The sequence below is a fragment of the Cloeon dipterum genome, chromosome 4, assembly GCF_949628265.1.
Source record: "Cloeon dipterum chromosome 4, ieCloDipt1.1, whole genome shotgun sequence".
Lineage (NCBI taxonomy): Eukaryota > Metazoa > Arthropoda > Insecta > Ephemeroptera > Baetidae > Cloeon > Cloeon dipterum.
The window spans coordinates 17690164-17702408 of NC_088789.1; the positions used below are offsets into that span (position 1 = coordinate 17690164).

Sequence of the window (12245 nt, forward strand, 5' to 3'; positions counted from 1 at the left end):
TTAAACCCCGCGGCAACGCAAGCTCTTCCAAATAAAACCATTCCTTTGATTTTGAATCGACTCTTTGGCCCAGCAATATTCGTTTACAGCCAGGCGGAAATCAGCTTTGCAATGAAACCTCAGGATGGCTATAAGGCAAAACAGTTTCCTATTTTTCTTTCGCATTTTTCGCGCTCCAATAATTGAAATAAACAAGTTTATCAGCTATGGTCTCGCAGACGGACAATAAATACAAAGAGCAAGTGCACATTTCGCGCAGCCGAGGCAACAAGAACGGAGACTATCTCTTGACAGGTAAACAATAAAAGTGGTAATAAAATCTTGCTACAATTTATATCCGCACAAACCCGCCGCCGTAGACGTCGACGCCAACTAGTGTGTACACGTGCGTCTTTTCTGTGTTCGGACGAGAGGAGCAAAGTATAAAAAGTCCAATCAAAAGTTGCAGAACAAGAGCTGCCGGCGAAATGATACGTGCGCTGAAGAAAGATCGTAAAAGATCGCCGCCGGTTGAATGAAGAATCGTTTAAACAATTTCAAACAAACACGCTGGCCAGAAATGGAATTGACGGAGTGAACGCGGGGCCGTTTTTGTGTTATTCATTTTTATTGTTATTCCGTGATGACGCCGCCGTCCATTTTAAAGAGAATGGAGCGAAAGCGTGGAAATGCAGCGTCGAGTTTTGCGGATTTTGTATAGTGTTCGAAACATTAAACAGCACGCCGATAAATTCCCAAGCCGGACTGAAAATGAAAAATGCTGCTTGTGAAAAATGGACCGAGCTGAATTTATCTCTCGACGAGGGGGAGTTGTGTGTTTCTCAGTCGATCTAACCGACTGGAAGAAGCGCGTTTTGAGAAAGCATGCTGCGGCTTCCCAGGAAGTCGATCGTGTTGTGCCAAGCATGCCTCCACAACAGTTCGTACTTCTGGACCTTCGTGAGTTTGAAGTTATTTCAAGCAATAGTAAAGATAAAAGATAATTCATCCCTCAGATTTTTATTTTTTATTTCTTTGTCTAGGTTCAGTGGCAAGAAAATTCCACGATGCAAGTGACGAAGTCTAGAGACACATACCGGATTCAGATATAAGGCATGAAACGCGATCAGCCTCGAAACTTGCCCCATTGTTTTATTAAATTTATATCACAACCTACTTTCTACTTCATCATCTCCGGCAGTCTGCAGTCTGCAGCGCAGTCTTTCTTCTTCTTTGTCTCTCGCTGGATTTTATTTCTCTTTCTCCAGCAACTTCGCAGCAGAAAAAATAATCTTCTCTGAGCGGAAGTCTGTATGCCGAGAGTATATAAGTTGTGTTCATCACGACCAGTACAGATTCGCAAACAAAAGTTTACGGCTCTGAACGGCGATATCTCGGCGCAATTAGAAACTTTTTACGAGTTTCTTTATAAAATTTCGCACGAAAATCCGCTGCTTATGCATAAGCAAATTTGCTCAAGTTCCGTGGAGAGCGAGAGAGTTGGCAGCAGAAATTCGACAGCCAAATATTATTTTTCTTCTCCTTCTCTCTCTCTCCGCTTGCCAGGCAGGAACTTGTTATTTGCATGAGACGCGAATTTCCTGCCTGCCCCATTGTCTTCAAAAGTCGCGAGAGAGCGTTTTCAAGAAAAAAGATGAGAGATTCTTCAGCATAATTACGTCTCAATTATTCATGGCGAGCTAATGGAGACGCGACGCGACGAGAGAGGAGAGAGAGAGAAAGAGGAGATGATGACCTAATAAAAATGGCAAAGTATCTCGCGGATTTCTAACAGCGCAGCAAGAATTTTTAATTATACGGCTTTGAAATAATTCAGGGCGGGATCCGAAACTGCAGCAAGTAGGGAGCAGGTGGCCGTAAAATAGTAGACAAAGTTTTGTACTTACACAGAACTTCTAGGGTGACTGTGTCCTTCATCGGGCGCTCTTTTTCCTTTGTGATTACTGGATTTGTTGCTTCGCAGGTCAAAGTTTCGCCATTCTCGTGTCTTGTCGCTTTGAATCGCAGCTCACTCTGAGTTTCGTAAGTGCCATCGGCCTGAAATAAAAGTTTGGCAATTAGCGTAAATTCCCAAATGGAGTAATCCGTGAAACAAGAACAGGCAACCAGCAACTAACGTGAAACTTTGCCCGGCAACGCCGAAAAATTGCAAATTGGTTTCGTCCGGTCGTTCTATTTCCAAGTTAGTAAGACCCAATTTACTGGCCGCCGGCAATTTGCATGTCAAAGCGGACGAGCGAGACGAGGGGACACATAGTTATGCACACACAAGGATGCAGCAAACACAGAAAATGCACTATCTCGAACCGAAAAAGGGGAAAACGCTTTCAAGCCGATCGTTAGACGAGGATAAAAAATTAATGCCTCGCGCCGGTCTCCGCTTGAAAGAGAGCCAGCGAGAAAAAAATGCATGTATGCGAATGCTGGACCATTAGTTCAACGACTTTATGCAACGTGGGATCTCATCTTCTGGACGTACACACGCGTTCGTAGTGCCTGCGGCCGCGTGCAGGAAAGGACCGCATTCATAATGCAAAGGCCCGCTGCCGTATAAAATATTATGTGGATGCGGCGCTCGTTCCAATGCCGCCGATGCCGAGGTGAAATTATGGCAGCAACGTTTGCAATGCTGCTCTTTAAATGAAAGAATACTAAAGCGGATTTGCTTTAAAACCTCACGTGAGTCAAATTGTAATTTTATTGAAACGGGCATGGAATTTAAATTTGAACACACTATGACTGCGAAATGATTTACGAATCGATTTCGTTGAACATTCAGCTTTCAGTTTTAGCACTGTAATTTCATTTTTGATAGTTCCAATCGATTCCTGAGGGCTGATTTTGGTTGGCAACTGCCTCTTTAGTTTGACAAATCGAAACGACGTGCCGAAAATTAGCGGAAACGTACAAATGATTACTTTAGTAGTTTTTTGTCTGAACTTAGCAAAAACGCCAATGGACAATCAGAGAAGGGAAAGTTCTCAAATTGGCTGTTTGACGTGGCGACGGCAGCGGAAGCTAAAAAAGACAAGGTGCTGTCTACACTGACTATTGTTGTAGTGCTGCCATTTCTACGTCAAACAGCCAATAAGAGAACCGCATCCTTCTTTGCAAGACCAGCGTTCTTGTTGAAGTTTTTGCTAGTTCCAAACCAAAATCACCAAATTATTACTTTAGTTGTTTTTGGTCTGAACTTAGCAAAAACGCCAGTGGACAATCAGAGAAGGGACAGTTATCTTTCTTCTTTGCAAGTTTTTAACGTCTCAACAGATTTTCTGCTTATCATGCTGAATTTTTTACCTGTGATTTGGTTTCCTAACCTAATTAATCGTTTGGTACTTTCCAAAATCAAATTCCAGGTCTACTTTAAGAAATAATTCTGCTCCACTTGCACCTAGCATCGTTAAAGCTACTATAAATGTAAGTAATTATGATTTCCTGCAGCAATTAATTAGCCGTTTCAATAAACCATAATATAAATTATTCTAATCCTTGCGGCATGGATCACTTGGAAATAACTATCAAGAGAGCAAGCATCTGAGGCAACATGTGTGACAGCGAGCGCCAAGACGTGTGCAGTTTGCAGCGCAGCTCTCTGGTGCAAAACATAACACGCGAGGGAGCAAACTTGCGGCGCAGTATTATTTTACACCGCGCACACGACACTAATATCACACATCAGTGGATGGAATCATCATTATTCGCGTCTCGGAACACGCGGCCATTTGCTCGCCCCGGCGTTTCCGCTCCGCCGAGCACTGCGAGATGCAAAACTTGCGCGCGCGTCTGCTCCTTCGTTAACCTCCGATACATTCAGCGCCGGGCCGGGTTATTATCGTCATAATGGAATGGTAATTTCCCTTGCTCGCAAAGTACCCACACGATTCGTACACAAACGATTAGAGCAGAATAATCAGATTAAATTTATTGCCGAGACAAAGGCACTACCTGCAATAATTGTTGCTCTTGCCGCCGCCGTGGTCGCGTTTGATGCGCTTTCATCCCAATTGCCATGCTAATTGAATCTGAATCCGCCCGAGGGTGCAAAATGGGAATTTCCCCATGGATTTCTGCCTCATATTTTCGGGGACTTGCCATCAGTCAGCTTTCATCCGATTGTGCAGCGTAATGAGCAACAAAACCGACGGAATTAATGCCCTTGGTGACACATTCGTCTATTTTCAGCAAATTACAGCCTCTGACGCTAATTGAAGACTAGTAAACCTGTCTTGAATGTTCAATCAGATTCGAACGCACAGTGAGCTAAAATGACGTCTAGAAGAGATCTAATAAGAAACTGCACCTGAATAGTAGGAAACTCAAGAAAATTGTTGATGTGGCATGAAAATGAAAGAAAACTGATGCCATATGATTGATGTATGGTTTCCACGAGAAGAATCCAGAAATTGTTCTACTACAGAGTAAACATACTTCGTGCTAAAATATGAGCACATTTTATTCACGAGATTCTTGGCTGCTGTCATTTCAAAAATCAAACTCTGCAAATTCCCATCGGCCATAAAGGATCCGTGCAAAAATTTCGGTGCTTTATTATGTGGGGCAAAGAGAGTGCGTCTGATGGGCGAAGGCAAAATAGCGAAAGGCAGTTCTGGCATAACAAGAGAGAGATGGCGGGTGGGCGCAGCGATCCATCATTCATATTTTGATGGCACCATCAGGCGCGCGCGAACACTTCTTTCCCTCGTTGTGCCGGCAATGTGAGAGCTGTCAAACTGCGTTACGCGATATAAAAATGTATCGGCAGCGAGCAGAGTCCGCCGAGATTTCGCTTGTCCGTCCATTCACCTGCGAAGAGCGGCCGAAATTTGGCCAACGCACGTGTCAATAATAAATAAATTGGCTGCATGAAAAGCACTCTGACGTGCCACCAGAGATCTCAAATCTGCAACTCTGCGTTCATATTTTCCATTGATTCGGATGAGTCAATTGTCAATATTGAAGTAGAATAAAACCACCTGAATAAATACTGGAAATTTAAGAGTGGATTTTGGCAATAACTGATAAAAGACTGATTGACCTTACAGGGGAAGTGCGCGCTATTTGATTGAAAAATTGTAATGTTTTTTTAGGGGTTTCGACAAGATGATATAAATTAAAAAAAGTTTTCTTCCCTCCAAAGTGAACTTCCCGTGTTATCAATGGTCAGCGAGTTATGAGCTGTCGAAAAACGATCTATTTCGCACGGTGGAGGACCATATGGATGTTTTGATTTGCAAACAATGATGTATACTGACCCCGGCCAATCAATACGGCCGTGATCCTTCGCCGCGTGAAAATAGTTCGCTTTTCGACACCACATAACTCGCTGACTATACGAATTTGCCTTGGACTTGGAGGAAAGGAAATTTATGCTTTGAAACTATTTATCTGGTTAGTATACATTAATCATTATCAATTTAATCAACGTGAAAATATACCAAGAAAACAGCTATTTTCAAAGTCTTGGCAAATAGGTAATAGATGCCGAGTGGTATCATAATAATTTTATTTATATCCGTGCTCGTTATTTGCGCAAGCCGACACTTTGGAACTCTTTCGCAACTTTTGCTACTCGCTCTCTCTAGCAAAGTTTGCGGTAATTGCCACAATAAAAGGAGCGCGCATAAAGTTGCTAAGCACAAAGGCAATCAATGGCTGCGTCGCCGTATGAATGCGCGCATCAGCCGCCACCGAGAAAGAGAGAGGCCATGAATCTCGAAGATTTACAAGTTCAATCTCCCTGCCACCCCACGAATTCCAGCCCCCATTCTTTCTGCAGCACGAGAGGTGCAAAAAGATGAATATATTCTCTCGGCTGCGGCCTGCTTCTCCTTCAATGATCTCGTGATGTTCATGCTGAAATGACTTCATTGCAATATAGCCTGGCCGTCGGAATTTTCGGGCCTCTTTTCTGATTTATGGCTCGCTCGCTACATCAAACATTTCGCATATAATTGCTGCCATCTTATTCCGTGCGCCCCGGCAAGATTTACGGTTCTAATTACCGAGCTTATTAAATTTTCTTTAATCCTTCTTCTGCCTCGGATTAAATTTATCCCGGGCGCCCATCTTCTTTCTTCTCTCTCCTTCATTTTTTCTTCAAGAGGAAATTACCAAGTTCCGAAAAAGGCAGTTAAGGCTTAATTTTCCGGATCCTTTTGAAGACGGAGTTATTGAAAACAAAATTAAACCGGAGACACTTGCCCAAGTATTCTCATTACATGCTGCGCAAATTTTTTTCCCGTCTGCAAAACGAGGAACATAACTGCGTTTTTACACAAAAGAGACATTAACACAGAGGACTGGGAAATGCAAACTTTGCTCTCGGCCGGCGTATGGCATTTTAATTTTGCTCTAGTCTGCTCAGCCACTTTTTGCTCTGGCTACAGCACTAAACCTAATTAGCTTGAGCTAAGTTAGCCAAATGCTCCTCGAGGGACTTTCGAAATTTCGGCATTTTATTTAATCAAGAAATTAAGAGCAGAACTGGGTCAATATTATCAAATATATAAAATCCAGCAGCACCGACGCCATAAAACCGAGAGAGAGCGCTGCAATTTATTCGTCGCAGCAGCAGCAGCCCCAGCCAAGTTGCACACACTCTGCTCTCGAGTTTATTTAATTCCTCGCTCTTTTATTTCACGTTAAAGAGAGGCAGGCAGGGAGCTTCCTTCGCCCGCTTTTTTACCCTCATTTAGAGCCTGTATGGTTGTAACTGTCTCTGGTGTTGGTCGGCTCGATTTATGGCTTTCGCAGACACAATGAGCAAAAGTCCCGGTCGGCCGGCCGGCTGGCCTTGCCACCAGAATCCTCTCGGGTTTTTACTTACTTTCCACTGGTGGTCGCCGGTCAGCGGGGACGAGCGCGAAACGGAAAGAAAGACCAGTTGACCCCGAGCTCTTTTTGTTTAAACCTCCGACACGACGCTTAAAAATTTATTGTCCTGCTTTTCCCTTGCGTAAAACTCGGAACTATACTCAAAACAAGCCGAGACTTTGGCTAAAAAATCCGGCAAATTGAAAAGTATTGTATATCTGTGTAATTGCAACGAATTATAAATAAAAATCAAACTTTACCCGCAAATGAAAGACTAGATCATTGTCCCCATCTTAAAACATTAAAAAAATGTCGGGAGATGTGAATTTTGAAGATCGAAATTTTTTATGGAAAACCAACATGATGCAATACGTAGTTTGACGTCACAGATGATGCAATCGCTATATATTTGCTCTACATTGACTTTGTTCGTCTCAAAGGCTTAAATTATCATTATCAAGATCTGTCTGGGACTTTATTGAGTCAATATACTCCGCAGTTCATGTCCTATGTGACGGTTTCTATATCTTTAGCTGATCTCAATCGATTTGAAGGAAAACTAAATTTCGCTGCGCATCATAATTCTATTATGAATTCCAATTTGTCCAATCGCATTTAAAAATGAATTTAATCCAATCGTGCGGCTGGCCGTAAAAAGAACAGATTTTCCCATTTTACAACGCTTAAAGAGTTTTAAAATATAACCTCGTCGCATCGCATTAAATACTTAATGTGGACAGCAAAACAAATAGCCGATGCGAAAAATCCCGAACATAAAAGCAGGCAGGCGGTGCGTTTTTTTTACTGCCGACGAAACGGGCCAATTGGACCAGATTAAATGAGATACCGCGCGCGCCAAGACTCGTTCGTCGTCGTCGTAACTTTTACAGCTTCCTGCGTGATTGATATTCTCATTGTCGGTGGAAATTTTTTAACTTTCCGCGCCGTCGGCTGCCGTTTGCCGGGGCCCGTGTTTGGGCGAAAAGCCGAACCTATCGATCGGCGAGGGGAGCCAGCCGCCTTTTCTAATTTGCATGCATACAAGTTGGGGCCTCGCAAGGAGATGCGCGGATCCGAACGAATTGAATAAATTACCTACTCTCTCACTAAAGGGGCCAGCTTGACCTCTGCCGTGTGCACGATAAGAAGGGACGTGCAAAACTGATCATTGGCACTTTTTAGATTCGTAAGTAATTTTATTCCGGATCAGCAGAGCAATGATTATCATGACCGCCATGATGATCGGGTCATAAAATGAGTTTTTAAGCATTTCGAAGCATATTTAAAAAAATGGTTGTTCCCCTGCAACATCAGTAAGTCGATCATTTAATCAGGAATATGGTTACAAATATTAATGTTTTATGATTTTCCCGCGCTCTGTGACCTAATATGCCAAGCTTTTTCATTTTCTGGGGAACCACGCCCCCGTTTCAAAATTCCCGAGCATCACGCTCTCTTCCAGTGGTAGATGTCCACAGAGAATTTAGTGGTTGTGTTTTTATATTTAAAAAATTGCATTCATTTTTCCAACAGTTTCAATCGATTATGTATCGTTTTAAGAGGAAAAGAAACAAGCTGATAAATTTAGTTGAATGGCAATTTAGCAAAATAAATTAAATGCTTAACGGTTAGAAACCACCTTAAAATCAGATATATCTTTGCATTCTTCAGTCTGAATTAAACATGAACGGGATTTTTGCATTTTGATATGAATTAATCCGGAAAGAAAAACCGATGGAAATCTGATCTCCTGACTGCAGTTGAAAGTTATATCCTTCCCTCATTGACAGCATACAAAGTGTGCACTTGTCGCAGCTCACTTCTCCGTGTCAAGTCTGATAATGTGTATTTAAGAAGCACATAGTGAGTGCGAGTGCGACTGCTTTGATATGTTCGGCTCCTCCTTCTCTTCCATTTGCCGAGATCATTTTCCGTCGGCTGTATCAACCGATATTGATTTCGTTAGCTCACAAGCAGGCGAAGAGTAGGGCTGGCTGTCTCCGAGAGAATTCGCCCCTGCGGCCATTTCATTGCGAGAGCTAGGTAAAAAACATCAGTCGCGCCAACTATGTGTGAAGAAACTTTGGCCACCAAGTTTTTGGCCCCGCAAAATTGAAATCGAGGCTCATCCGCAGTATGATAATGTAATAAGCGACCCGACCGCATTTCTCTCCAGCAATCAACTTAATTATACGGATCATCTAATAAATCAACCCCTCTGCAGGCCGAACAAAAAGCTTCTCTAGAAATTACGGCCGATGGTGACTTGCGTCCTTAATTTAATTCGGCTGTTGACGGCAGTGTTTGAGAACGCTCTCCGTTGTCTTTCAGCTCGACAATGTGGCGTTTGCTGGATATGGAAATGGGATTTTAATGAGCTGCCGATGGCATTTGTTTGCTGATAATGATTAACAGAGTGCTCCACTAACAACCTCTTGGCGAAAACTCAATTTTTCTTACCAATTTCATCAATAAAGGAATTTTGTTTACATATGGAAATTTGACTTTAAAAATATGTTTTGTGGCTCACAATTAAAGAGGGAATTTTGTTGTAAGCGATTGGAAATGCTCAAATAGCTCACCGGGCTAGGTGGTGCACCAGCGTCGACTCGCCACTAGATTGTTTTCGCACCTTTCCAGCAGCTTTAGGGACAAAATGTCTCGCGTTTCAATAAAAGACCTTGGTGCGTGGAGGAGAATCATGGCCAAATTTAGCCAAAGCTCTTCTGCGGCCACTCGGGCCCCATGTTATTTGGACTCACAATCAGTGAGATCATCGCACACGGAATATGTGCTGAGTAGCGAGGCTTTAAAAAAGAATTTCCACGTGTCTTTTTGAAATTTATAAATTTTTTAATAACTTTGAATCCTTTTGGAGACAATTTTTTTAATAAGAAATATTTTGAGCATTGCAGCAAAGTGGGCAAGGACTACACCCCTCACTCAGAGAGTATGGGCAGACATTTTCCCCGGGAATGAAAGTGGCCCAGCAACGCGTGTTTGTTAATTTCAGCGGCAGCGGTAGCGGGCTCGGAATTAAAAAGAGCACCTGTCGTGCATTAAAATATTTTGGCGCACGTGTGAGGGTCCAAAGTGAATTAATAAGGCTGGCTAAGCGAGCGGGCTGTGTGCAAATAAAATGACCATTAATTTGATTTAGCGTTCGAGCGAGTGGAAAGAAGAGTGTTCGCCACATTACCAGCGCGCGCGGTGTGTAATGCCGGCATAAATAAGCGCGGAATAAGGCCATGCATGCAGGCCATTCCGAAAAGTTTTAGTGCAAATAAACAGACTGTTTTGTACGTCGGTGTAATAACAAAACCTAATATTACACGCGAATTTATATGCAGCGCATAAATAAAAAGGACGTTGGCGGCCCGGCGGTTGCAGCTGAGACACACACAAACTTTTACGATGCACACAAGTTTAATTGAACGTATAATCGCACTTGCAAGACGCCTCGACGGCTAAATTGAATGCGCACACCGAGAAAGTTATGTTTTAAGGGTAGCGACGTTTGCTGCGTGACGAACGAGACCGGGCCTAGACGGCGCGAAAGCAGTTAAAATTTTTGAACCGATCTAACCACGTGGCATAATTTCCCACAGGAGCAATACGCAGTCAATAGCCGTTTTAAATTTACGAGCGGGTCTCATTATTAAAGGGGATGGATGTGTAAAGCACAATGTGTGTCACAGTAAAATAAATATAATGAATTTTTTGTTGAATAAAATGATTATGCTCTGGATGACAGCTTGTCTTCAAGGGCATTGATGTCAAGGAAAATATATTTTAATATGCGTAAAGCGAAAAATTCTGAAAATCAGACTAGCGTTGGAATTTTTGGCATCGGCCGCCTTATTTTCCATCAAAAGCTGGAAAAATAAACGAGTGGCCATTTTGTGACGTCATCAATGTCATGGCCGCTGATGTTCAGGACACGCATTGATTGTTTTCCCTTGCCGATTGTTTGGCTTAAAATAGGAAGGTCCAAAAATTAACGCAGCCCGATCTTTGCCACCTCAGCAGTGATCAAGTCACACTACAGCAGCTCTCTTTGCCCAGCGCTTGACTACTAACGTTGACACCGATTCCAAAAATTCCAACGGGTACTCTAATTTTCAGGATTTTCACCTTCATATTAAAATTATATTTTTTTAACATATATATATTAAAAACAACAACTTGAGAGTCAGGTGTTTTTGTTTAAATTTGGAGATTTTGTTACATCTTTTTTACAAATTCTTTTTTTGATTAAGAAGAGATTGCAAAGTGTCTTTTCTGAGCATTTATTGCACGTTTAAAAAAGTTAGCAATAAATAAATGAACTCGAGGAAATTTATTTGAAAAAATAATTTCGTACATGTATCACCAAAAATGCCATTATTCCTTCTTAATGCTTGTGAAGGATGAATGAGACATTTTAATTAATCCTAGTCGTTTGGGAAACAAGAAATCTGCCTGATTAAACAGGCGACCCGTGGGTCACGTCAAAAAGCACGGGTGGTGTAATTAAATCACGAAGCCGTTCGTCTAATCGCAGAAGAAGGCCGGTGTGTGTGTGTGTGAAATTGAGTATGCAACGTGCAGCGCAGCTCAGCTCAACAAATTGCCTAACCACGCTGTTCGAGTCGATTGCGATACGTGACAAAGTAGGAGAGTGGCGCCGTTGCTCATCGCCCATCGGTTAAAATGCAACAAGCTCTCGTGTGTCCGCTTGATTAAATTTTTAATGCACCAGCCTGCAGTGGCGCCCTCCATAAAAGCGACCCCATAAACAGACCATGTGAGTGTGCACCAGTATGGAAATATAATAAAATTTTACGATCCGGCAGTGCAGACCGGAAAGCAGTCACGCGCGCCACATCGCTTAAGATTTTGTGCATTCTGCTATGAAAAGTGCAGTGCCACCAACATCGTGTTCACTGTAAATGTAAACGCCCCCGATTTATTATTGCACGCTGCTGGAGACCGAATCGAGTGCTTTCACCAGCATAAACGCTAGCTATGCTGCTGGGGATTATAATTATTTAAAACAGCGCACTTGAAACTCTGGTGACTGGGTTTTTGAGATCCCTCTTCCCGATTCAAGATTGACCTGGATTTTAATTGTGCATTCAGAAAAAAATTCCTTCCACATGCATATCGAGTGATTACTTGATTCAGGACATTTCTAGTTTTTCTGTTTCACATGCCTTCTTTTAAAATTGGCTAAATTCTCTATAAAGACTAGGCATTTTTCTGATCGTTTTTCCTCTTAAAAATAATCGATTAATTTAATCGGTGTCTTTGATCGTCCTAACATCAAAGCGGTCACAGAAAGAAGTAGTCGATAACTGGTTCTACATAATCCCAATTGACATAACGTAAATTATAATTTTAGATATTATTATATTTCGAATTTATATTGTTTTATTCATAAAATGAGA

The 12245-nt window shown here is 42.2% G+C and overlaps 1 protein-coding gene across 1 annotated transcript in view; it reads right to left on the bottom strand.

Moving 5' to 3' along the window:
- The window catches only part of nrm (neuromusculin), a 190094-nt gene that overhangs the window by 38014 nt on the left and 139835 nt on the right, over positions 1–12245 (bottom strand). Inside the window, exon 8 of the mRNA XM_065491022.1 lies at positions 1887–2037. Coding sequence (XP_065347094.1) covers positions 1887–2037 — 151 coding nt within the window. The remainder of the gene's footprint in view (positions 1–1886; positions 2038–12245) is intronic.